The following is a 25505-nucleotide window of genomic DNA, read 5'->3' on the forward strand; positions in this document are numbered from 1 at the left end:
CAGCTAGTTGTTGATAGATGAATTTAATTTGTAGTTTATCTTTTGTGTCTTATTTATATAAATCCATCAATATATGTAAAGCGCTTTTTTCTCAAGAAATGTGCTCTGCGTGCCTTGACTGGCGTTAGAGTGGGTTGAGCAGTACAGGCGACACTCTCAAGATGGCGGCGGCGCGGTGCATACTGGACGTGAGGGCCACACTCTAGAGGCGGCAATGGGTGCTGGACCTCATATAGATAAAGATGTTTAGAGAGATGTATATAAATGATAGATAAAGAAATAGAGAAGAGGGAGAAGGGAGAGAGACTCTCCAGAAAGCTGATATGCGTTGCATTCTGGATGTAAGGGCGCAACTCACAAGATGGTGGACACGCGGTGGATGCTGGGCGTGAGGCTCGCCACTCTCAAGATGGCGGCGCTGAGGGTGGCGGCGGCGGCAAGCGGGCGTACTCTCCTCCACACGCGGCACAAGCCCTTCCATTGCTGCAGGGTGAGACGGCGGTCGGTCGGGCATTGCCCGTGGTCGGCGGAGAATCAGTGGCAAGCTGGGGCAGCGCGGTGGTGTTTTTTTTTCCGTCGGTGAGAGTTGCCGTTTGTGTCAAGGTCACCCGCCGTTCTCCTTCACTGAATGGTCGGGGCCGCGCTGGGGCCTGGACCGCCGGTGTGCGGAAGCAGGACCGGGGCCGGTTCAGGGCCTCAGTCTTGGGCACATCACCGAACTCCCGTGTCTGTCTGTGGGATTACCGGGAGACCTTTCTTACGGCAGATTCCGGTTTAACGGCTGCAGGTCAGGATTGTTGACCCAGTGCAACCTGAATCCCATCATTGTTGTTCGGTTAAAGTGGATTTAAAACCACTAACAAACTGAGCACTGACTATGGGTGGGAGGATTTGTGACGTTTCGTTGGGCAGCCTGCGGCTCTGTATGTTAAAGTGCCCCTGAAATCCAGAATACTGTACATCCACAATGTCCTTCGGGAAGGAAATCCGCCTTCTTGGTAGAAAAGATATTGGATTGGACAGTAAATATCAGCAGCGTCCTCTGAATAAATGAAACAAAAGCTACCCTTCATCTTTCTCGTAGTGTTTCTTGACGATAGGATTGAATTTCAGATTCGCACTGTTAGAGTGATGCAGAGTAAAGTCCACCGTGTACAATAATAATCTGGAGTTAGTATGTAGGCTTGATGATTCTGTGAGGCATTGATCTATACGGAGAGCTTGAGGGTTTAAAGGAGTCTTCGAAGGGATCGATCCAGGTGAAGCGAGTGGGCGTCAAGCAAGAGCCGAAGCGCTACATCAAAGTTCAAAGTAAATTTATTCTCTACTTATGTTTATATTACCGTGTACAACCTTGAAATTAGTTTTCTTACAGACATAGAAAAATAAAAAAAATACGATAGTATTTGAAAAACTAGTGAGTCAACACAGCACTGAGGTGAGTGTAGTTACCCACTCTGATTCAGGAGCCTGATAGCTGAGGGGTAACAACTTTTGGCCCGATGGTAATAGTGAAAAGAGATGGTGGCTTGGATGGCGGGGGGTCTTTAACAATGGATGCTGCTTTCTTGTGGCAGCGCTCCTTGTAAGTGCACTCTCTGGCTCATTTCATTTCTCATTGTCAAACTAATATTCTGTAATAGGTCTGTAGTTTAGTGTAGTTTTGTGTTGTTTTACGTAGTTCAGTGTACTTTTTATATTCATGTAGCACCATGGTCCTGAAAAACATTGTCTCATTTTTACGGTGTACTGTACCAGCAGTTAAGGTTGAAATGACAATAAAAAGTGACTTGACTTGAATATTCCTGGAAACATTGGACTTGCATGATCAAGCACTATTAATGTCAATGTATAGAACTAGAAAGCGAGTAGAACAGTGCCCTTTATTGCAAAGTGATTGAAGTAGAGAAAGGATATCCTGCTGAATTTTCAATCTCATCTCATGTACCGTGTATGTTTAATATGTGTCCTGTACTAGCCTCAATGCTGTTTATGAAAACTCAGTGGATTGAATCTTGTTATGGTTTGTACAGCACTTTGGTCAACATGGGTTGTTTTTAAATGTGCTTTATAAATAAATTTGACTTGACTTGGGATGCCATGGAGAGAGTGATTCGGGTCAGCCTGTATTCACTGTAGATACAAGTGGGATGAACAGGGTAGATGCAGGAGTTGTAATCGGGCTGGCCATTCGGGACAGTTGGGGGTGTCTGCATGAAGGTTGTGAACACTGACAGTTCAAGTGATTTAAACATTGATGATTTCTCTTTGGCATGGAGAGATATGGGGATTGAATAGGGAAGTGGGCAAGACATAGCATTATAAACACAGGAGATTCTGCAAATCCAGAGTAACACAAAAAATGATGGAGGAACTCTGCAGGTCAGACAGCATCTGTGGAAATGAATAAATGGTCAACATTTTAGCTCAAAGCCCTTCATCAGAACTGGAAAGGGAGGAGGAAGAAGGTGGGGGAGGGGTAGGAGGACAAACTGCCCGGTGAGTTGGGTAGCTGGGGGAGAGGGGATGAAGTGAGAAGCATGGAGCTGATAGGTAGAAGAAGGAATCTGTTAGGAGAGTGGACCACGGGAGAAAGGGGTGGAGGAGCACCACAGAGAGGTGATGGGTGAGTGAGACGAGGGGAGTCTGAATGAGGAATGAAAGAGAAAAGGGAGAAGTTACTGGAATTGGTGTTCATGTTGTCAGTTTGGAGGTTACTCAGATGGAATATGAGGGCTGGCTGTGATCTCATTGGATGGCAGAACAAAATGAAAGGGCTGTACAGTGTCCCTCTCCTCTGTTTGAATGTTCCTTTCATTTATTTGCAGCGCTTCCTGTACGTGCCAATGATAATTGGGGAATCTGTTAGTTACTAAGGGAATCCTTTAAATCAAGATCTAGTGAAGTGAGTCAACTTGTGTGGTGATATTGAGAAGTTTATAAAAAGAGGCTGATATTTCTGAATGTATGCTTCAGTGAGTGAGGTCTATGGAACAAAACCCACACTACTTTGGTTTAATGATGTGATATTGATGCTAGTCACATAGGTGAGTGGTGTCTTTCCTGACACTCATGTTGTGGAGGGTTTGAGAGTTTGTGTTCATAGACAATCATCCTCATTACAATTTTCCATAGTGCAAGCCCCTTTATGCCCATTCCAACAGCAAGTATTCCTCTTGTCTTTAGGCAAGGGAATTCTGACTGTGTGGTATTGTAATCAGAAGAGAGGGGTTTGTTTGTTAATCGAAGTTACACTATTAGGGATGTACCATTGTAAATGTGTCATTGGAAAAGATTGCCTTGTCAGTTTCCAAAGCAAATCCTGTAAGTGTCTATCCGCTGTCAGTGGCAGCCTATGGTCTAGTTTACTGGATGTATTGTGTGTAAAACCTCAGCTTATGTACATCAGAAGCCTGGCTAGGTGGCTACACATCGAGGAAATGGAAGTCATCCAAAAAACGAGAGATAGATCTATATGGAAAACCATGGTCACCAAAGTCTGCATCGGATATGGTACCTAGACAGACAGACATTGTGTGTAAGAGTGAATTTTTATTCACTATCTGAAAGTTTTCTGGTAGTGATTTCTTTAAGGATGAATTTGTATTGCACAAGTTGCCATATCACTGGGGAACTCTATGTCAGAAACGATCCCAGAGAGGTTTGTTGGTATGAAAGCTGAAGGTCTAAGGATCAATGTTGCAAGGTTTTGGTGGAGGATGTTTTCAAGAGAGTGGATTTTCTGGTCTTAGTCTGGAATTGTTGCTGTAAATTTAGTGGCAAATTCACCCTCATGATGTAAGTATGGAGGGAAGGAATACGGAACTATAAGCTCATAAGCACATACATCAGTGGTAGGGAAACATTGGAATTTCTAATGTAATAAATGGCAGCTTATGTATATTATTGGAGTGGATGTGAATTCACAGCTAACAATGAGAGGCACAGTTCACTACTATGCTAGAGCAGTTTGAGGATGTGAATGGGTAAAGAGGTAAGAGGGGGTTGCAGTCTCATAGAGACATAGAAAGTACGGCACAGAAACAGGCCCTTTGGTTTATCTAGATGGTGCTGAACTATTTAAACTGCCTACTCCCATCGACTTGCACCAGTACCATAGACTTACCATCTGAGTACTTATCCAAACTTCTGTTAAAGCTTGCATGCACCATTTGTGCTGGCAGTTCATTCCACACTCCCATGACCCTCTGAGTGAAGAAGTTTCCTCTCATGTTCCCCTTAAACTTTTCATCCTGTACCCTTAACCCATGATCTCGAGTTGTTGTCCCACCCAACCTCAGTGGAAAAAGCTTGCTTGCATCTACCCTATCTATACACCTCACAATTTTGTATAACTAATCTAACCTCCTCTCACTCTTCTATGTTTCAAGGAATACAGTCCTAACCTGTTCAATCTTTCCTTACAACTCTTGTCCTCCAGACCCAGCAACATCCTTGTAAATTTTCTCCGCACTTTTACCAACTTGTTTACACCTTTCCTGTAGGTAGGTGACCAAAACTGCGCACAATACTCCAAATTAGGCCTCACCAACATCTTATGCAACTTCAATATAACATCCCATCTCCTCTATTCAGTACTTTGATCTACGAAGACCAATGTGCTAAAAGCTTTCTTTGTGACCCTATCAACCTGTGACACCACTTTCAATGAATGATGGCCCTTTGTTCTACCACAACCCTCAGTGCCCTGCCATTCTCTGTGTAAGACCTACTGTGCCTGGTTGGTCCTACCAAAGTGCAACACCTCAGAATTGTCTGCATTAAATTCCATCTACCATTTTTCCATCTGGTCCAGATCCTGCCACAAGCCATGATGGTTTTCTTCACTGTTCATTACGCCCCCACCTCCAGATCACTGATATAGATGACAAGCAACAATGGTCCCAGCACTGATCGCTGCAGCACTCCTGGTCACAGGCCTCCAGTCAGAGAAGCCACCGCCTATAAACTGAACCTTCTTGACCAACCTCCCATGCAGGACCTTATCAAAGGCCTTGCTAAAGTCCAGGTAGACAACATCCACTGCCTTATCTTCATCAACTTTACTAGTAACTTTGTCGAAAAACTTTAAGATTAGTTGGACATGACCCACCACGCAAAAAGCCATGCTGACTATCCTTAATCAGTCCTTGTCTATCCAAATACTTATATAGCTGGTCCCTTCGAATACTTTGCAGTACTTTTCCCACAACTAATGTCAGACTCACTGGCCTATAATTTCCTGGTTTATGTTTAGAGCCTTTCTTAAACAGTGGAACACATTGGCTAGCCTCCAACCCTCTGGTACCCCTCTGTCGCTAAGGATGATTTAAATATCTCTGTTAGGGCAATTTCTGCATGTGTTCCTGGTTATGGGTTACTGCTCTTCTCAGATTCACATGGTCTTCCCAAGGCGCAGCGAATGAACAGCAGAGCAAGCTGAATCAGTGCTGTGCAGAAGACCAAAGCAAGCACATGGATTTGTCATTTGTAAAACACGCCTGTCTTTGAATGCCTTCAGCTTTGCTGAGCTGTCTTCTTGCTCCTGGTGTCTGTAATACCACAGTAGCCAGTGCACTCTTTGGAATAACATCACTGTTGGTTTAGATGGTCAAGGGATTCAAAATAAGATTCGGTGATGTTCTTTGAAGGCATTTTTGGTGAAGAATAAAATGTGTCATGAAACATTCTGCGCACAGTATATGGAATTGTTGCTCTCAGACAGTTGGGTGTTGGGGGAGGCCAGAAGACACAGGAGCAGAATTAGGCCATCTGGCCCATCGAGTCTGCTTTTCCATTCCATCATGATGGATCCTTTTTTTAAATCACCTCCTCAACCCCTTCTCCCCGTAACCTTTGATGCCATGCCCAATCAAGAACCTATCAATCTCTACCTTAAATATACCCAACGACCTGGCCTCCACAGCTGCATGTGGTAACAAATTCACCACCCTTTGGCTAGAGAAATTTCTCCACATCTCTGTTTTGAAAGAGCGCCCCTCTATTCTGAGGCTGTGCCCTCTTGTCCTAGACTCTACTACCGTGGGAAATATCCTTTCCACATCTTCTCTATCTAGGCCTTTCAACATTCAAAGGGTTTCAATGAGATCTCCCCTCATTCTTCTGAATTCCAGTGAGTACAGAGCCAGAACCTTAAACGTTCCTTGTATGATAACCCTTTCATTCCTGGAATCATCCTTGTGAATCTCCTCTGGACCTTCTCCAAAGCCAGCACATCTTTTCTAAAATGAGGGGTCTAAAACTGTTCACAATACTCAAGGTGAGGCCTCACCAGTGCTTTATAAAGCCTCAGCACCATCTCCTTGCCTTGTATTCTAGACCTCTTGAAATGAATGCTAACATGACATTTGCCTTCCTCACCACTGACTCAACCTGCAAGTTAACCTTCAGGGTGTTCTGCACAAGGACTCCCAAGCCCCTCTGCATCTCAGATTCCTGGATTTTCTCCCCGTTTAGAAAATAATCCACACATTTGTTTCTACTACCAAAGTGTATGACCATGCATTTTCCAACATTGTATTTCAGTTGCCACTTTCTTGTCCATTCTCCTAATCTGTCTAAGTCCTTCTACATCCTACCTGTTTCCTCAACACTACCTGTCCCTCTACCAAACTTGGCAATAAAGCCATCTATTCCATCATCTATATCATTTATATCCAGCATAAAAAAAAGTGGCCCCAACACTGACTCCTGCAGAACAGCACTAGTCATTGGCAGCCAACCAGAAAAAGATCCTTTTATTCCCACTCACTGCCTCCTACCAATCAGCCAATGTTCTAATCATGTTAGTAACTTTCCTGTAATACCATGGGCTCTTGGTAAGCAGCTTCATGTGTGGCATCTTGTCAAAGGCCTTCTGAAAGTGCAAATATACAACATCCGCTGCATCCCCCTTATCTATCCTACTTGTAATCTCCTTAAAGAATTCCAACAGTTTTGTCAGGGAGGATTTTCCCTGAAGGAAACCGTGCTGACTTTGTACTATCTTGTCCTGTGTCACCAAGTACTCCATCACCTCATCCTTAACAGTTGACTCTTAATATCTTCCCAACCACAGAGGTCAGGCTAACAGGTCTATAATCTCCTTTCTGCTGCCTTCCTCCTTTTGTAATGAGTGGAGTAACGTTTGCAGTTTTTCAGTCCTCTGGCACCATGCCAGAGTCCAATGATTTTTGAAAGAACGTTTCTCATGCCACCACAATTTCTAAAACTACCTCTTTCAGAACCCTAGAGTGCAGTTCCTTTGAACCAGGCGACTTATGTACCTTTAGGTCTTTCAGCTTTTTGAGAGCCTTCTCCCTTGTAATAGTAACTGCACCCACTTCTCTTCCTTCACACACTACATCAGGCATGCTGTTAGTGTCTTCCACAGTTGAAACATTCAGATAATCTTGAGGTATAGAACAATGGGTCCATCAACCATGATCTTACAGAATGCAGTAGGAGGTTCCAGGGCTGATGGTCTTTGGAGTGTGTAACAGGCTGGTAGCAAGTACGAGGGGAAGTTCAAAGCAACAGATACTGCAAATCTGAGATAAAAACAAAGTGCTGGAAACGCTCAGCAGGTCGGACAGCTTCTGTGGAGAGAGGAACAGGGTTAATGTTCCAGGTGCAGAACGCTTTGTCAGGGATTGTAAACCAGGAAGGAAATGGTTAAGGGCAACTTTCACTTGACTTCATTCATTGTGCATCCACTGTTTTGAAAACAACTGTTGAATTTATAATTTGATATCTGACATGTGGCTCTGTATTCTAAATCCCTCCATTTTACAGCTAATCTGTCTTATCCCTTAGGCCAGGATGTCCTTTGCAAGCTTGTCCCGTGGGAAGAAGATAGCGCTGTCCACGTTAGGGGTGCTTGCTGCTGGGGGCGGTGCACTTGCAATCACCTTGCATCGCTCTGTGTATGCAGATCTGGAGCTGCATCCTCCCAGCTACCCCTGGAGTCACAGTGGCTTTTTGTCTGCACTGGACCATGCCAGGTGAGAATGTCCTCATCTCAGAGCTATGCAGACTGTCGGTGGGATTGGGAAAGTGGGCAAAAACAGCACTGCTCACCTGGAGGAGCTCAGTTCAGAGAAAGAGAAAAGTTGCCTTATTGGTCATGTATTTCAAAACCCGCAGTGAAGTGTGCCATTTGTGCGCATGGTCTGAGTTTGTGCTGGAGGTAGCTTGCTGGTGTTGCCATGCTTCTGGTGCCAACATAGTGTTCCAATAACTTACTAACACGTACTCCTTTTGAAATGTGGAAGGAGACAGAAGTAACAAAGCCAAAGGCCATCCTGGTCCTGACAATTAGATTCCAAGTAGGGATCTCTGAATGGAGCCCAAGCTGACTTTGTCCCTACTCCCTGCTACCCTGAACTTGAGGCAAGGTCCACCCTAATGCACCAACACCAGCCATTTGAGAGGAGATGGCGACATAGGCCTGGTAATATAGTGTAGAACGCTTCACGGTGCCTGCAATCGCTGATCGGATCGATTCAATTCCTGCTGCTATCTGTACGCAGTTTGTACATTCTCTGGATGACCACGTGGGTTTCCCCTGGGTGCTGCAGTTTCCTCATACATTCCAAATACGTACAGGTTAGGGTTAGTAAATTCTGGGAATGAAGCATGGCGACGCTTGCAAGCTGCCCCATCACATCTTTAGTGTAAATGACACATTTCACTGTATCATTCAATGTACGTGTGACAAATAAAGCTAATCTTTCATCTTTGATGTGCAGGAGAGTTTGGCTGCCATGTTGTGAACCTATTACCTATCTCTGTCTGCAGTGTTCGCCGTGGTTATCAGGTGTACAAGCAGGTGTGTGCGGCCTGTCACAGCATGGAGTACCTGGCCTTCCGGAACCTGGTTGGAGTGACTCACACAGAGGATGAGGCAAAGGCCCTAGCAGAGGAGGTGAGAACAGCCCCGTTTTATCATTGAGCAGTGTGGGAATTATATCATTCCAGGTTTCAGCAACAGAGACTCCCGGATTGTGGGCTGGATGCTGAATGAAGTATCCCTTGGGAGAATGCTGTGGTCCTGGGAGTGACAAATAGCCTCACTCCCTCGGCTCCTATTCCCCAGACTCTTGTCTGTAGCCTTTGCCCACGTGTTCTTGGTGAAGGACCATTTAACTTTAGTCTCTATTTGGGGTGGCACAGTAGCTTAGCGGTTAGCGGAACGCGGTTACAGTGCCAGCGACCCGGGACCCGGGTTCACTTCCCACCGCTGTCTGGAATGAGTTTGTTCCTCCTTGCTGTGAGCGCATAGGTCCCCTTCCGGCTATGGGCGGTGGGTCACCCCTCCCCCCCCCCCCCCCAGGTGCAGGCGCGTGGATCTCCTCGCCACGAGCGCCTGGGTCCCACCCCCCACATTCTAAAAAGGTGCAGGTTCGCAGGTTAACCGATAGTGTAGGCATAATTGGGCAGCGTATGCTGTTGGGCCATAAGCTGTATTGAAATAAAATTGATCAGTAATCCAGCTGACAGCTCCTGACCATAGCGGGTGTTGCTTGTATGTTCCCTGGAGACACGTAGAACATGAGCAGTGCTTCAGTTTCTCTGTGTCAGACCCTGCACTTTTCCAATCACACTTAGGAAAGCTGCCTTTATCATTTTACATGGAATATCAGAGAACAGGGGTGTGCTTTGGCCCACACCATGGGTCGGTACCTTAACAAACTGGTGGACACGAGCCACCTGAGTGTTTTCACGTGTTTGCTGGGTTGGGCTGATGGGTGAGCGGGAGCTGGTGCACAGCTTAATCCAGGACAGCCAAGTTGGAGGAGGATGTGGGAAAGTACAGACTTCACCAAATGTGGTAAAGTGCTACATTGCTGTGTCTCCTACAGCACAGAGTTAAATGTTGGCTGAGTTTGGCCTGGTGTCAGTATACATAGTTGGCTGACTTCTCCATGTTTGGACTGGGGAAGAAGCAGTATGTGTGTCAGTGGAGGAGCCGGAGAAGAGAGGTGTTGTAGGCTCTGTGGCCCTACATGAAGAAGAAGAAGAAAGTCCTTAACCCCGAATGGCACTGCATAGATGTCATCAAATAATCTGCTCTTGATTAAGAAATCAAAATGTTTCCATTTTATGAAAGTTGGTTGATTTTCAGTCCCCTAAAGAACAAGTGATGCTTTACACCACAATAACCGGTGAACTATTAGGAAACACCCCAGGGCTTGGAACGGTGACCTGAAGCGATGGAGGTTGGTACAAGAGCTGGTTATATCTCAATAACAGGTGTTTGCAGAAGTGGTGGGGCATGGTGCCAGGGTGGTGAGGGTGGTGGGGCTGGTGCGTGTGAACACTGTTGGCCCAGAGTCACTCTGGAATTGAGTTGACCATTTCACATTGTAGCGTACAGAATTCATACTGGCCCTATTCTGAACAGAGAGCTGTGGTGGGGTGCTGTGAAACTGAACCCACTGCAATAACTAGCCAGGCTCATGCATAGCTATTATCAGTAATCTGTTACAGTACAGATCTGACGTGTGTTGGCGTGTGGCCAAGTGGTTAAGGCGTCGGTCTAGTGATCTGAAGGTCGCTACTTCGAGCCTCAGCTGAGGCAGCGTGTTGTGTCCTCACCAGGCACTTAACCACACGTTGCTCTGCAACGACACCGGTGCCAAGCTGTATGGGCCCTAGTGCCCTTCCCTTGGACAACATTGGTGTCGTGGAGAGGGGAGACTTGCAGCATGGGCAACTGCTGGCCTTCCATACAACCTTGCCCGGGCCTGCGCCCTGGAAACCTTCCAAGGCGCAAATCCATGATCTCACGAGACTAATGGTGCCTATAGAACAGGTCTGACTGTCTGTGTGTTGTGTCTCCACTCCTAGATTGAAGTGTTGGATGGTCCAGATGAGAACGGAGAAATGTTCACCCGCCCTGGCAAGCTCTCCGATTACTTCCCTCAACCATACCCAAATTCAGAGGCAGCGAGAGCAGCAAATAACGGCGCTCTACCTCCTGATCTCAGTTACATTGCAAATGCCAGGTACCTCCCCTCCCTCCACAAATAACGGCGCTCTACCTCCTGATCTCAGTTACATCGCTCCCTCACATCAACTCCCCATCCCTCACTGCAGTTCACGGTTCCTCAAACAGGTGACTCCATCGGGTTATGTTATGCTTCTGTCACTGAAATCTTGCAACATATCTTGCTTGTAATTCAATGAGATTTATCAGCACGCCATAGTTCTGCTGGACAGTGACAGATAGCTGATGCCTGAGTATGCCTGAATGTCGGTGTATAGCCTGCTGTTCACATTCGTGCAAATGGAGATACTGTGTAGCAGTCACTGCACGTGATCACTACCACGTGATCACAGACTTGGCATTTTAAGAGCTGGTTTGTCCAACTGTTTGTGGTCATGGTCTGGGCTTGTGCAGGGACTGTATTACAGAGTAAGTACTGGGGGGAAGCCCTGTTACTAAGAGGGGGCAGATGTGAGTGGCATCAGCCAATCTGATCCAGGAGTCAGATGTTACTGAGGGGATTTCCATCTTCACTCACCACCTGAAGGGTCTCATTATCTAAAAGTCTGGCATTGCTTAGCTGTGGTTCAGTAAATGTTTGAAACAGTGGAGAGAGAGAGCATGACAGTGGAAACAGTTTGGGATTGGTACAGGGCAGTGTGAACGGTTTGGGATTGGTACAGTTTGTGTGGAGAGAATGGGTCGGTGGGAATGGTTTGGGATTAGTATATGGCTGTGGGAACAGTTTGGGATTGGTACAGTACTGTGGGAATAGTGTGGGGATTGGTACAGCTTGTGTGGAGAGAATGGGACAGTGGGAACGGTTTAGGATTGGTACAGGGCAGTGGGAATGGTTTGGTATTGATACAGAGTTGTGGGGAGAGAACAGGGCAGTGGAATTAGTCCTGGGAATTGATATGGGGTTGTGGGAAGAGAGTGAGACAGTGTGAATGATTTGGGATTGGTACAGTGCTGTGGGGAGAGAACAGAGCAGTGGGAATGGTTTGATACTGATATTGGCTATGTGGAGAGAACAGGGCAGTGGGAACAGTTTGGGATTGATACTGGATTGTGGGGAGAGAACAGGGAAGTGTGAACGGTCTGGGATTGGTAAAGGGCTGTGGGGGGAGAGCAGTAGTATGGCATGAGTATTAGAATTGTGTCCATACAGTGGTTGGGCAGAGAGATATGGCTCCTGCTGTAAAATGCACAAAATTGGAGGAACTAAGCCAAAATGAGTGAAAGCCTTGGCAGAGTATTTTGCTGTGGAGAATGCTTGAGGAAAATTTAGTGAAACTCACTGACTTGTTCATCTGTTTGTGTAGACATGGCGGTGAGGATTACATCTTCACCCTCCTCACTGGATACTGCGACCCTCCTGCTGGCATAACTCTTCGAGAAGGCCTCTACTACAACCCCTACTTTCCTGGCGAGGCAATTGGAATGGCCCCTCCTATTTATGATGAAGCTGTTGAATTTGAGGATGGTAAGAGCTGGTGCGGTGTATCTGAAGGAGCTGACTCAGTGAGTTTCTCACTCCCCGTGAAAGATCATTACTGCTGCCTTCACAGTCTCTTCAGCTACCTCTTTCAGAACCCTGGGCTGTAGTCCATCTGGTTCTGGTGACTGACCTACCTCAGACACTTCAGCTTCCCAAGCACCTTTTCCCTAGTAATAGCAACTATACTCTTGAACGTCTGGCATATTACAGCTCTCTTCCACAGTGAAAAATGATGCAAAATAATTACTCAGTTCATCCGCCATTTCCTTGTCCCCGATTAGTACCTCTCCAGTGTCATTTTCCAGTCATCCAGTATCTGCTCTTGCCTCTCTTTCACTCTGTATATCTGAAAAAACTTATGGTATCCTCTGATATTTTTAGCTTGCTGACCTTAATGTTTCACCTTTTCCCTCCTTATGGCTTTTAAAGTTGCCTTCTGTTGGTTTTTAAAAATTTCCCAATCCTCAAACTTCTGACTAATTTTTCCTCTATTATATTCCCTTTCTTTTGCTTTTATGTTGGCTTTCACTTCTCTTGTCAGGTGTGGTTGTGTCGTCCTGCCTTCAGAATACTACTGCTCTGGGATGTATTTATCCTGCACCTTCTGAATTGCTCCCAGAAACTCCAGCCATTACTGCTCTGCCATCATTCCTGCTGGTCTCTTCTTCCATTCAACTTTGGCCAGCACCTCTTTGACTTCCTAACTAACCAAGAACCTATCAAAGATTAACAACCTTTGACATCCTTACTCATCAAGAACTATCAACTTCTGCTTTAAATATACGCATTGGCTTGGTCTCCACAGCCATCTTCGACAATCGTTTCCACAGATTCACTACCCCCTAGCTAAAGAAATCCCTCCTCATTTTTAAACCCTTTGTCAGCTCACAACTTGCAGCCTGGTGCACCTGGACTTGGCCAAGAAGGAATAGTCATAGTCATACTTTATTGATCCCGGGGGAAATTGGTTTTCGTTACAGTTGCACCATAAATAATAAATAGTAATAGAACCATAAATAGTTATATGTAAATTATGCCAGGAAATTATGAAGTAAGTCCAGGACCAGCCTATTAGCTCAGGGTGTCTGACCCTCCAAGGGAGGAGTTATAAAGTTTGATGGCTGCAGGCAGGAATGACCTCCTATGAGGCTCTGTGCTGCATCTCGGTGGAATGAGTCTCTGGCTGAATGTACTCCTGTGCCCACCCAGTATATTATGTAGTGGATGGGAGACATTGATCAAGATGGCATGCAACTTAGACAGCATCCTCTTTTCAGACACCACCGTAAGAGAGTCCAGTTCCATCCCCACAACATCACTGGCCTTACGAATGAGTTTGTTGATTCTGTTAGTGTCTGCTACCCTCAGCCTGCTGCCCCAGCACACAACAGCAAACATGATAGCACTGGCCACCACAGACTCGTCGAACATCCTCAGCATCGTCCGGCAGATGTTAAAGGACCTCAGTCTCCTCAGGAAATAGAGACTGCTCTGACCCTTCTTGTAGACAGCCTCAGTGTTCTTTGACCAGTCCAGTTTATTGTCAATTCGTATCCCCAGGTATTTGTAATCCTGCACCATGTCCACACTGACCCCCTGGATGGAAACAGGGGTCATCGGTACCTTAGCTCTCCTCAGGTCTACCACCAGCTCCTTAGTCTTTTTCGCATTAAGCTGCAGATAATTCTGCTCACACCATGTGACAAAGTTTCCTAACGTAGCCCTGTACTCAGCCTCATCTCCCTTGCTTATGCATCCAACTATGGCAGAGTCATCCGAAAACTTCTGAAGATGACAAGACTCTGTGCAGTAGTTGAAATCCGAGGTGTAAATGGTGAAGAGAAAGGGAGACAAGACAGTCCCCTGTGGAGCCCCAGTGCTGCTGATCACTCTGTCGGACACACAGTGTTGCAAGCACATGTACTGTGGTCTGCCAGTCAGGTTATCAAGAATCCATGATACCAGGGAAGCATCCACCTGCATCGCTGTCAGCTTCTCCCCCAGCAGAGCAGGGCGGATGGTGTTGAACACACTGGAGGATACAGTGTGGGTCTCCAAGGCTGAGATTTCCACTGGTGAACTGAGGATCTGGCACAGCTTGCAAGCTAACTAAGAAACTAAACTTACTGTTGGTGAAGGCTCCTGGGCATCCTTGTTGCCTGCCTGGTCCCAGGGATCATAACGTTATTCCCGACGTGGTCCCAATGTTCATAACCTCATTCCCAGCCTGGTCCCAGGGTTTATTACTTATTCCCAACCTGGACAGCCCACAGGACTGTTCAGGAACACTTCACTGACAGGCCATGGATCATTACACCACTGACCCTTGAATAGTTTATGATCACTGTTGATGGAAAGGTACAGAGAGAGAAGGGATCAAGTGGCTGATGATCAGGGTTACATCCCTGACTTCAGAGAAGGATAGTACAATTTGAGTGCCTGAAGAACTGCTTATTCCTTTCAGAGAGCTGATTGCCCCACACTCAGCCTGCTGAGAGTTGCAAACACGAGCAACACAGCAGGTCAGGCAGCATTTATGAAAAAGAGTAAACAGTCGGCCTTTCAGCAGTGGGTACCTGTGATTCAGTGACCACACACTGACCTCTGTGGCTCTGATCCCAACTGACCTTGAGAGTCTTGCTGACTGCATCCAGCCCACTTACTGTTCTCCTCTCTCCCAACCTCCAGGGACTCCAGCCACAATGAGTCAGATTGCCAAGGACGTGTGCACCTTCCTGCGCTGGAGCTCTGAACCCGAACATGACCAGCGGAAACGCATGGGTTTGAAGGTCGGTTCACTGGGGTGATGAGGGTTCTGGGCATGGGAGCTGTCAGCAGGTCCAGCACTCGTCACAATTAATGATTTGCATTGGTTCAGTTGTTGGTTCTCCATCATATCCAACAATGACAGGAGACGTACAAGAGAGTTGTTAAAAGTGGAAAGACCATAAGACATAGGAGCAGAATTAGGTCATTTGGCCCAACGAGTTTGCTCTGCCATTCAATCATGGCTGATCCTTTTTTCCCCTCGTCAGACCCACTCCCCAGCTTTCTCTCCGTGTCCAATCAAGAACCTATCAAGCTCTGCCTTAAATACACCCAACCACCTGGCCTTCACAGCTGCCTGTGGTAACAAATTCCACAAATTCACCACCCTTTGGCTAAAATTTCTCCACATCTCTGTTTTAAATGGACGCCCCTCTATCCTGAGGCTGTGCCCTCTTGTCCTAGACTGCCACACCATGGGAAACATCCTTCCCACATCTAAGCTGTCTAGGCCTTTCAACATTCAAAAGATTTCAATGAGATTTCCTCTCTCCCTCCCCCTACATCCTTTTGAATTCCAGCGAGTACAGACCCAGAGCCAGCAAACATTCCTTGTACGATCATCACACATCAAAGTTGCTGGTGAACGCAGCAGGCCAGGCAGCACCTCTAGGAAGAGGTACAGTCGATGTTTCGGGCCAAGACGTCGACTGTACCTCTTCCTAGAGATGCTGCCTGGCCTGCTGCGTTCACCAGCAAGTTTGATGTGTGTTGCTTGAATTTCCAGCATCTGCAGAATTCCTCGTGTTTGTGTTTTTAAATTCCTTGTACGATAACCTTTTCATTCCCAGAATCATCATTGTGAAATTCCTGTGAACCCTCTCCAATGCCAGTGCATCTTTTCTTAGATGAGGAGCCCAAAACTGTTCACAGTACTCAAGGTGAGGCCTCACCAGTGCCTTATAAAACCTCAGCATCACATCCCTGCTCTTGAGTGGCAATTCTTTTGAATGTCCCATTCTGTTGAGTGGCTTTGGCTCATCAGGCTTGGGTGAGGGAAAGTATCTTGTAACTTAGTCTCTGTTTTAATTTGTTCATCCTCATCTGCTAGGGCATAGTAGTGAGAATGGCTCTAGGGGCAGTATTGTATACTGTGTTTGGGAAGTGGGAAGTCTGGGAGATCGACAGTCTCCCTGATAAACACATCTGCACCAGGTGCACTGAGGTGCAACTCCTTGGAGAACGTACTGTATTAAGGAACTGGAGATGCAGCTCGATGATATTCAACTCACACAAGAGAATGAGGAAGTGACAGACAGGAGCTACGGGGAGGTATTCACCCCTGGGTTACAAGAGTCAAGAAACTGGGTGACTGTCAGGAGAAGGGAAAATGTGCCAGTGCAGAGTACACCTGTGGCAATTCCCCTCAATAATAATTACGCAACTCTCAATACTATTGAGGGGGAACGACCTACAGGGGGAGCCACAGTGACCGGGTCTCTGGTGCTGAGGCTCAGAAGAGCAGAGAGGTGAAGAGGACTGTGGTGTTGACAGGAGATTCCACATTCAGAGGAACAGAGACGAGGGTCTGTGGATGTGATAGAGACACCAGGGTGGTATGTGGCCTCCCTGGTGCCAGGATCAGGGATGTCTCAGATCAGTTCCAATGCATCCTTGAGGGCAAGGGTGAGTGACCAGAAGTCTTGGTACATATTGGCACTAATGATATAACTAGAAAATGTAAGAAGGTCCTGAAGAGAGATTCTAGAGAGCCAGGTAGTAAGTTGAGAAATAGGATCTCCAGGGTAGTAATCTGCCTGTGCCACGTACCAGTGAGGGTAAGAGTAGGATGATTTGGCAGGTGAATGTGTGGCTGAGGAACTGGTGCAGGCGGCAGGAGTCGAGACTTATGCATTATTGGGATTTCTTCTGGGGAAGGTATGGCCTGTACAAAAGGGATGGGTTGCAGCTGAACCCGAGGGGATCCATTATTCTTGCAGGCAGGTTGACTAGTGTTGTTTGGGTGAGTTTAGATTAATTTGGCAGGAAGATGGGAACAGGAGTGAGACTCCTGGCTGATGATAGGGCAAAATTGCAATCCACAGGTTGAGTGGCTTTAATAATAGGGGACTCTATAGATGGGCGATTCTATGGGCGTGAAAAAGAAACACGGATGGTAGTTTGCCTCCCAGATGTGAGGTTTTGTGGTGTTTCTGAGCGCGTCCACAATATCATGAAATGGGAGGGTGAGCAGCCAAAGACCATGGTACGTATCGGTACCAACGATACAGGTGGAAAAAGGGTGGTCCTGAAAGCAGAATACAGGGAGTTAGGAAGGAAGCTGAGAAGCAGGACCTCAAGGGTAGTAACCCTGTGACTCTTGCCTGTGCATAGAATGAGATGGCGGATAGATGCGTGGCTGAAGGATTGGAGCAGGGGGGCAAGGTCCCTCCGTTCATCCACACTCTTAAGTAACCGACCTTTAACCCTGTACTCAGCCTTCTGGTTTGTCCTTCCAAAATGCATCACCTCACAGTTATCCGGATTGAACTCCATCTGCCACTATTCTGCCCAACTCTGCATCCTGTCTATATCCTATTGTAACCTTCGACAATCTATAGCTCCATCCAAAACTCCCCCAATCTTTGTGTCATCCACAAACTTACTCACCCATCCTTTCAACATTTAGCAGCCATTCCTGCCCCCAACTGGCATCTCCTTGGAGCAAGGGGTTTTGATGGTGTGGAGTTTGTTAGGTGTGTTCAGGAAGGTTTCCTGATGCAATATGTAGATAAGCCAACGAGAGGAGAGGCTGTACTTGATCTGGTATTGGGAAATGAACCTGGTCAGGTGTCAGATCTCTTGGTGAGAGAGCATTTTGGAGGTAGTGACCACCACTCTTATCTGCTTCACCATGGCGCTGGAGAGAGATAGGAGCTGACAATTTGGGAAAACATTTAATTGGGGTGGGGGAAATATGGTAGGAACTTGGCAGTGTAAATTGGGAGTGGATGTTCTCAGGGAAATCCACAGCAGAAATGTGGCAAATGTTCAGGGAGTATTTGCATGGTGTTCTGCACAGGTATGTTCCATTGAGGCAGGGAAGGGATAGTAGGGTAAAAGAACCATGGTGTACAAAGGATGTAGGAAATCTAGATAAGAAGAAAAGAAAAGTTTGCGGAAGGTTAAAGAAACTGGATACTGTTGGACCTCAAGAAAATTAACGAGGTTGCCAGGAAGGAGCTTAAGAATGAAATTAGGAGAGCCGGAAGGCGAGCAGGATTAAGGAAGCCCCAAGGTATTCTACAAGTATGTGAAGAGCAAGAGGATGAGCTGTGTGAGAATAGGACCAATCAGCTGTGATAGTGGAAATGTATGCATGGAGGAGGTAGCGGAGGTACTTAATGAATACCTTGCTTCAGTATTCACCAGTGAAAAGGACCTTGACAATTTTGGGGATGACTTACAGAGTACTGAAACGCCTGAGCATATAGACAGCAAGAAAGAGCATGTGCTGGAGCTATTGAAAAGCATTAAGGTTAGATAAGTCACTAGGAGTGAACAAGATATACCCCAGGCTACTGTGGAAAGCAAGGGAAGAGATTGCTGAGCCTCTGGCGATGATCTTTGCATCATCAGTAGGGATGGGAGATGTACCGGAAGATTTAAAGGCTGCAAACGTTGTTCCCTTGTTCAAGAAAGGGAGTAGAGATAACCCAGGAAATTATAGACCAGTGAGCCTTACTTCAGTGGTAAGCAGGTTGTTGGAGAAGATCCTGAGAGGCAGGAATTATGAGCATTTGGAGAGATATAATCTGATTAGAGATAGTCTGCTTGGTTTTGTCAAGAGTAGGTTGTGCCTTATGAGCCCAATTGAATTCTTCGAGGAGGTAACAAAACAATTGATGAAGGTAGAGCAGTAGATGTAGTGTATATGGATTTCAGTAAGGCTTTTGATAAGGTTCCCCATGAAAGGCTTATTCAGAAAGTAGGGAGGCATGGGATCCAAGGAGACCTTGCTTTGTGGATCCAGAACTGGCTTGCCCACAGAAGGCAAAGGGTGGTTGCAGACGGGTCATATTCTGCATGGAGGATGGTGACCAGTGGTGTTCTACAGGGATCTGTTCTGGGACCCCTTCTCTTTAGGATTTTTATAAATGACCTGGATGAAGAAATAGAAGGGTAGGTTAGTAAGTTTGCTGATGACACAAAGGTTGGGGGTGTTGTGGATAGTGTGGAGGGTTGTCAGAGGTTACAGTGGGACATTGATAGGATGCAGAACTAGGCTGAGAAGTGGCAGATGGAGTTCAACCCAGATAAGTGTGAAGTCGTTCATTTTGGTAGGTCAAATATGAAGACAGTATGATGGTAAGACTCTTGGCAGTGTGGAGGATCAGAGGCATCTTAGGGCACTCAAAGCTGCAGCGCAGGTTGACAGTGTAGTTAAGAAAGCAAATGGTGTGTTGGCATTCATCAACCGTGGGATTGAATTCAAGAGCCGTGAGGTAATGTTACAGCTATATAAGACCTTGGTCAGACTGCACTTGGGAGTGCTGTGTTTAGTGCTGGTCACCTCACTACGGGAAAGATGTGGATACTACAGAGAGAGTGCAGAGGAGACTTACAAGGATGTTGCTTGGATTGGGGAGTGTGTCTTATAAAAATAGGTTGAGTAAACTTGGCCTTTACTCCTTGCAGTGACGGAGGATGAGAGGTGGCCTGATAGAGGTGTATAAGATGATGAGAGGCATTGATCGTGTGGATAGCCAGAGGATTTTTCCCAGGGCTGAAATAGCCAACATGAGGGGGTATATTCTTTTAAGGTGCTTGGAAGTAGGTACAGGGGAGAGATGTCAGAGGTAAGTTTTTCCACACAGAGTGGTGGGTGTATGGAATGCACTGCCAGCAATGGTGGTGGAGGCAGATACAACAGGGTCATTTAAGAGACTCTTAGATAGGTAGATGGAGCTTAGAAAAATACAGGGCTGTGTGGTAGAGTAATTCTAGGCAGTTTCGAGAGTAAGTTACCTGGCCGGCACAACATTGTGGGCCCAAGAGCCTGTAATGTGCTGTAAATTTCTATCTTCTATGTTCTGAGGTGCAAAGGGACGTGGCAATCCTTGTGCAGGATTCCCTAAAGGTTAATTTGCAGGTTGAGTCTATGATGAGGCAGACAAATGCGATGTTAGCATTCATTTCAGAGGATTAGAGTATAAAAGCAAGGGTGTAATGTTGAGACTGTATAAAGTACTGGTGAGGCCTCATGGAGTGTTGTGAACAGTTTTGGGCCGCTTATCTTAGAAAGGATGTGCTGACATTAGAGAGGGTTCAAAGAGGTACCCAAAAATTATTCCAGGATTGAATAGCTTGTCTTGTGAAGAGTGTTTGATGGCTTTGGGCCTGTATTCACTAGAATTTGAAGAGTGAGGGGTGAGCTCATTGAAACCTATTGAATGGTGAAAGGCATTGATGGAGTTAATACTTGGAGAGATTGGCCAGACTCGTGTACAGTCTTAGACCAGGCAAAGATGGCACCTGTCCTCCCAGCACGTGGGTAAGCCAATGGGTTTGTGCTGTAGTACACATCCTCATCACCTGTAGGACTACTGTAATGCTGCTGTGGGCATGAACTACTACCTCACGTGATTCTCCCGCTTATTACTGTACCAGAACCCAGCCTCTGCAGTCCCTTGTCTCCTGCCATTCCTCAGTGCTCCCAAGGTACTTGTCCATCATGGTTACCTACTTAAGCACATCACCCCTACTGGGGCATAGGCCACCAGCAGTGGTTTGGCACAGTCCTCTGTCACGTTGTCTGCAGGTGTAGCCCATCTTGATGTATCCTTCCTCTCCCATAGATGAGATCTTTGGAGCTTTTGTTGGCATTTCTGTAGCATTGGATCTTTTTACAGGATGAGATTGCTAGCCCCATGCCCAACCCTCCTCTTTTCGCGTGGTGGAGTTGTCTTTTATAGTTAATACTTTCAAAGTTCATCACCTCGACGTCCATCTGCCATATGTCATCTCATGCTAAATGTGAGGTTCTCAAAAAGCATCTCCTTAGTAAATATTAGGTTGAAGCCTCTCCCCTGGGTTTCAAAGGAAGAATTCTGTGGTCTTCAAACTCTACATCCTGGAGGAGTCTAGGATTATGCCATCTGGAGCTCAATGGCAGCAAAGTGTGAAAGCTGTTGACAGAGATTCAGTTCTGTACCTCCCTGGTTCTACAACAATGGTGCTAGTTCCAAATTCATAGATAGTGTTTCAAAATTTCTAGTCAGGGATTTCAATCAACCAATATACACAATTTTATGTATTTATCTTTATTTTAATTTTTTATTATTGTGTTCTTTATCTAATTTTTTTTTGTGCTGCTAATGATCTGGAGTAACAATTATTTAGTTCTCCTTTACACTTGTGTACTAGAAATGACATTAAACGGTCTGAATTTATATAGTTGCATGGACATTCCAATACCTCAAAGGTAATGAAAATGAAAATTGTTAAAGCAATATTTGTGTGAAGGTGTTTGGAAAGTATCTGGCCAGATGGCCAAATGTTTGTTAAAGAAACTTCTAGTTCAGACTGTGGACAGCACAGCTGGAGGTCAGGAGAGTGCAGGGAGTTAGGAAAGAGGAACAGAGTTGGTGGAGAATTGGAATTGATTGGATTGTGGGAGAGGGGCAGAAGACTGCAAGCACATGGAAAGATTTGGAAATGGACGAGGATGTTGCTCTGTGGGACCAGTGGGATGTGGAGTGAGCACACTGAAACCTTTCCTTTCTGTGATTAATTCGATCAGGAATTGTGTTGTGATGTGATCTACTCAAAAACTCCAGGGTCATTGCTGTGGACGGTGCTGATTGTGGGTCCTATCTCGGCAGCACTGAGCACAGGTAACACGTGGCTGGTTCGTGTGGGCATGGCTCTGTAGTTCTGCCCGAACCCAGTAGCGTTGTTGAATGGTAGCTTTAGACTTCAGGGTCCAGTGTGTACGGTCAGGCACGGCTGGGAGGAGTGGGCTCTGCCTTGGAGAGTAGGGTCAGGTAAGGAGACGTGCTGGCTTAGATTGGTGATTCCATTAGCGGTGTGTCAGGTGATCAATTCTTCTGTGTGACAAGGGGAAAAATCAACATTTGCATTTTTATAGAACTCCTCACAATGCTGGCATGCCCCAAGAGTATTGTTGTGAACAAAGTAATACTGGGCATGTGACTAACGATGGGTCAGAATCAGGTTCATGATCACCGACAGATGTGAAATTTGTTTTGCGGCAGCAGTACAGTGCAATACTAAAATATACTATAAATTATAAGAAGAAATGGTAAAAAAGATAAATAAGTAGTGAAAAAATAGTGAGGTAATGTTTATGGGTTCATTGTCTGTTAAGAAATCTGATGGTGAAGAGGAAGAAGCTATTCCTAAAAAAGTCTCTGTTCTCGTCTTTCCACAGGTGCTAATGTTTTCAGCTCTGCTTTTCCCACTTCTGTACTACATGAAGAAGCACCGATGGTCTGTTTTAAAAAGCCGAAAGATCGCCTACAAACCTCCTCAATAACCTCTGGAAGCAGGGATACTTCAACTCCAGTAATACCTGATCATTACATTCTCCGTCAATATGGATGTGGTCTGGACTTCACTTCAAGGGCAGGCGGGTGGGGAGAAACAAAATAATGTGAACGGTTTCAGATCAATGGGTGATCAGATGGGCCGTGGGTCTGTTGGAAGCTCCTGAGAATAGTGGGTTAGTTGCTGACTGTGACTAAGTGGATGATCCACAGACCGATTGCTGCATGACCCTGGTCTGTCTTCAGTATTTGTAAAGGGGGGTTTTGAAATAAACTTGGAACGACAGCAGCTTCAGTCATGGTGCATGTTGTCCTATCTGTATGAATTACCAAATATAACCCAACGGTGACCTCTTGCCTTTTGGATATTAAATTGATCTCAAATGATAAAAGAGGTTCCAGGCCCCTTCTTAATAAATCTGGACACCATGGAGGAGTGGTTTTGAAGGTGGGGTAAAGAGACTGATGTTTTGCTGAGGCTTTATGTTGCTCAGATCTGCAGAATCTCAGCAGAGTGGATTGCTGAGGAAGGTGCAGGGAGCTGGTGGGATCTGTTTGTCATTTTAAGTTCACCTTCATCAGAATGTTTTATGTGATGTGGGTCTGGTCCAGCCGTGAGTTGAAGATTCCCTTTGTTAACTTATAATGGCGTTGTGTAAATATTTACGGCTTGATGTTTAATAAATTCTAAGCTGGAGACCTGTTCTGTTTGGTTGCTGTCTGCCTTTGCTCCCTGCCCCTCTCTAAAATGCAAACTTGCTCCCAGATGCTGAGAGTGGTGAAATTGATTAGGTAGTACTCTCATACAGATGCCAGCCAAGTGGTTTCTGGACTGATGACCAAAACCCTGAGTGTCTCCTGCAGCAGTGGAGTTGGCCAAGCATTTCTGATATCTGATGCTCTCCGTACACGTTGATAGAGTAAGGAAGGCTGTACAGCATGCAATGGAACAGTGCAGCACCGGACAGACTATTTGGCCTATGATGTTGTTCCAATCTTAATGTTAGCCTATTCTATATGTCTTCCTGTGACTCATCTCTTTCCATCCATTCACTTCATATTCACATCTCTGTTAGTAAACTGCTGGTAACTCATTCCTGTCACCTACTACACTCTACATTAAACAAACACTTGCCCCTCACATCGTCATTACACTTGCCCTCTAAAATTAAAAGCATGCCCTCTGGTATGTGACATTTCTACCCTGAGGAAAAGATTCTAATAGTCCAATGTTTAAAATACCAAGCGTTCAGCCTCTGCAGTGTCTCAAACCACTGGACTGGAGACCCGGGAGGACAAGGACAGCAGGTGCATCTGCAGTGGAAAGCTATCATTGGGTCTAAAGCTATCAATCATCTGCATTGGAAAGCTATCATTGGGTCTAAAGCTATCAATCATCTGCATCAGAAAGCTCTCATTGGGTCTAAAGCTATCAATCATCTGCATTGGAAAGCTATCATTGGGTCTAAAGCTATCAATCATCTGCATTGGAAAGCTCTCATTGGGTCTAAAGCTATCAATCATCTGCATTGGAAAGCTATCATTGGGTCTAAAGCTATCAATCATCTGCATTGGAAAGCTCTCATTGGGTCTAAAGCAACACACAATATGCTGAAGGAACACAGCAGGTCAGGCAGCATCTATGGAAATGAATAAACAGCCAATGTTTTGGCTCAGACCCTTCAGGACTAGAAAGAAAGGGGGAAGACATCAGAATAAAAAGACGGGTGGGGATGGAGGATATCTAGAAGGAGATAAGTGAAGCCAGGTGGGTATGAAAGATAAAGGGCTGGAGAGGAAGGAATCGGATAGCAGAGGAGAGTGGACCATAGGAAATGGGGAAGAAGGAGAGGACTCAGGAGGAAGTAAGAAGTAGTAAGAGGCCTGAGTGGAGAAGAGGGGATAAAGCATATTTTTTTTACTGGAAGAAAATGATATTCATGCCATCAGCTTGGAGGCTACCCAGATGAAATATAAGGTGGCACAAGAGGAGGCCATAGACCAAAATGTCGGAACAAGAATGAGAATTGGAATTAAAATGTTCGGCCATGGGGAAATTTGCCTTTTGGTGGATGGAGTTGAGGTGCTTGATGGTGGTCGCCCAAGTTACGGCGGGTCTCACCAACGTAGAGGAGGCCACATTGGGATTACTGGATACAATTGACAACCCTTGCAGATTCATAGGTGAAGTATTGCCTTACTTGGAAGGACTATTTGGATGGGTAGGTGTAGCACTTACGCTGCTTGTAGGGATAAGTGCTAGGAGGGGCCGATACCTGGAAAAAAAACAGAAAGTGGGAGAGGTAAAGACATGTTTAGTGGTAGGATCCCATCGGAGATGGCGGAAGTTGCAGAGGATGATGTGTTGGATGTGGAGGCTCACGGGGTGGTAGGTAAGGACAAGAGGAACTATCACTTAAGGCGGCGGGAAGATGGGGTGAGTGCAGATGGTCAGGGAATAGAGGAGATACAGGTGAGGGCAGCATCAATAGTGGAGGAAGGGAAACTTCCTGGTGGAGGCAAAGGAACTGAGAAAAGGGAATAGCATTTTTACAGGAGATTGGGTGGGAAGAATTATAGTTGAGATAACCATGGGAATCTGTAAGTTCATAAAGGACATCAGTTGACAGTTTATCTCCAGAGGTGGAGAAAGGGGAGAGAGGTGTCAGAAATTGACCAA

The 25505-nt window shown here is 45.9% G+C and overlaps 1 protein-coding gene across 2 annotated transcripts; it reads left to right on the forward strand.

Moving 5' to 3' along the window:
- Nucleotides 1–383: 383 nt before the first annotated feature.
- cyc1 (cytochrome c-1) lies at nucleotides 384–23522 on the forward strand. Of its 2 annotated transcripts, none has more exons than XM_072250587.1 (7): nucleotides 384–490; nucleotides 7816–8003; nucleotides 8800–8926; nucleotides 10852–11009; nucleotides 12316–12476; nucleotides 15180–15280; nucleotides 22711–23522. In XM_072250587.1, the coding sequence occupies exons 1-7, from the start codon at nucleotides 410–412 to the stop codon at nucleotides 22813–22815; spliced, it is 921 nt and encodes a 306-aa protein (XP_072106688.1). In that variant the 5' UTR covers nucleotides 384–409; the 3' UTR covers nucleotides 22816–23522. The 2 variants fall into 2 exon arrangements, with proteins under 2 accessions (XP_072106688.1, XP_072106689.1); XM_072250588.1 differs by lacking the exon at nucleotides 384–490 and adding an exon at nucleotides 601–1311.
- Nucleotides 23523–25505: the final 1983 nt, after the last annotated feature.

The sequence above is a fragment of the Mobula birostris genome, unplaced genomic scaffold (genome assembly GCF_030028105.1).
Source record: "Mobula birostris isolate sMobBir1 unplaced genomic scaffold, sMobBir1.hap1 scaffold_421, whole genome shotgun sequence".
NCBI classification, from domain to species: domain Eukaryota; kingdom Metazoa; phylum Chordata; class Chondrichthyes; order Myliobatiformes; family Myliobatidae; genus Mobula; species Mobula birostris.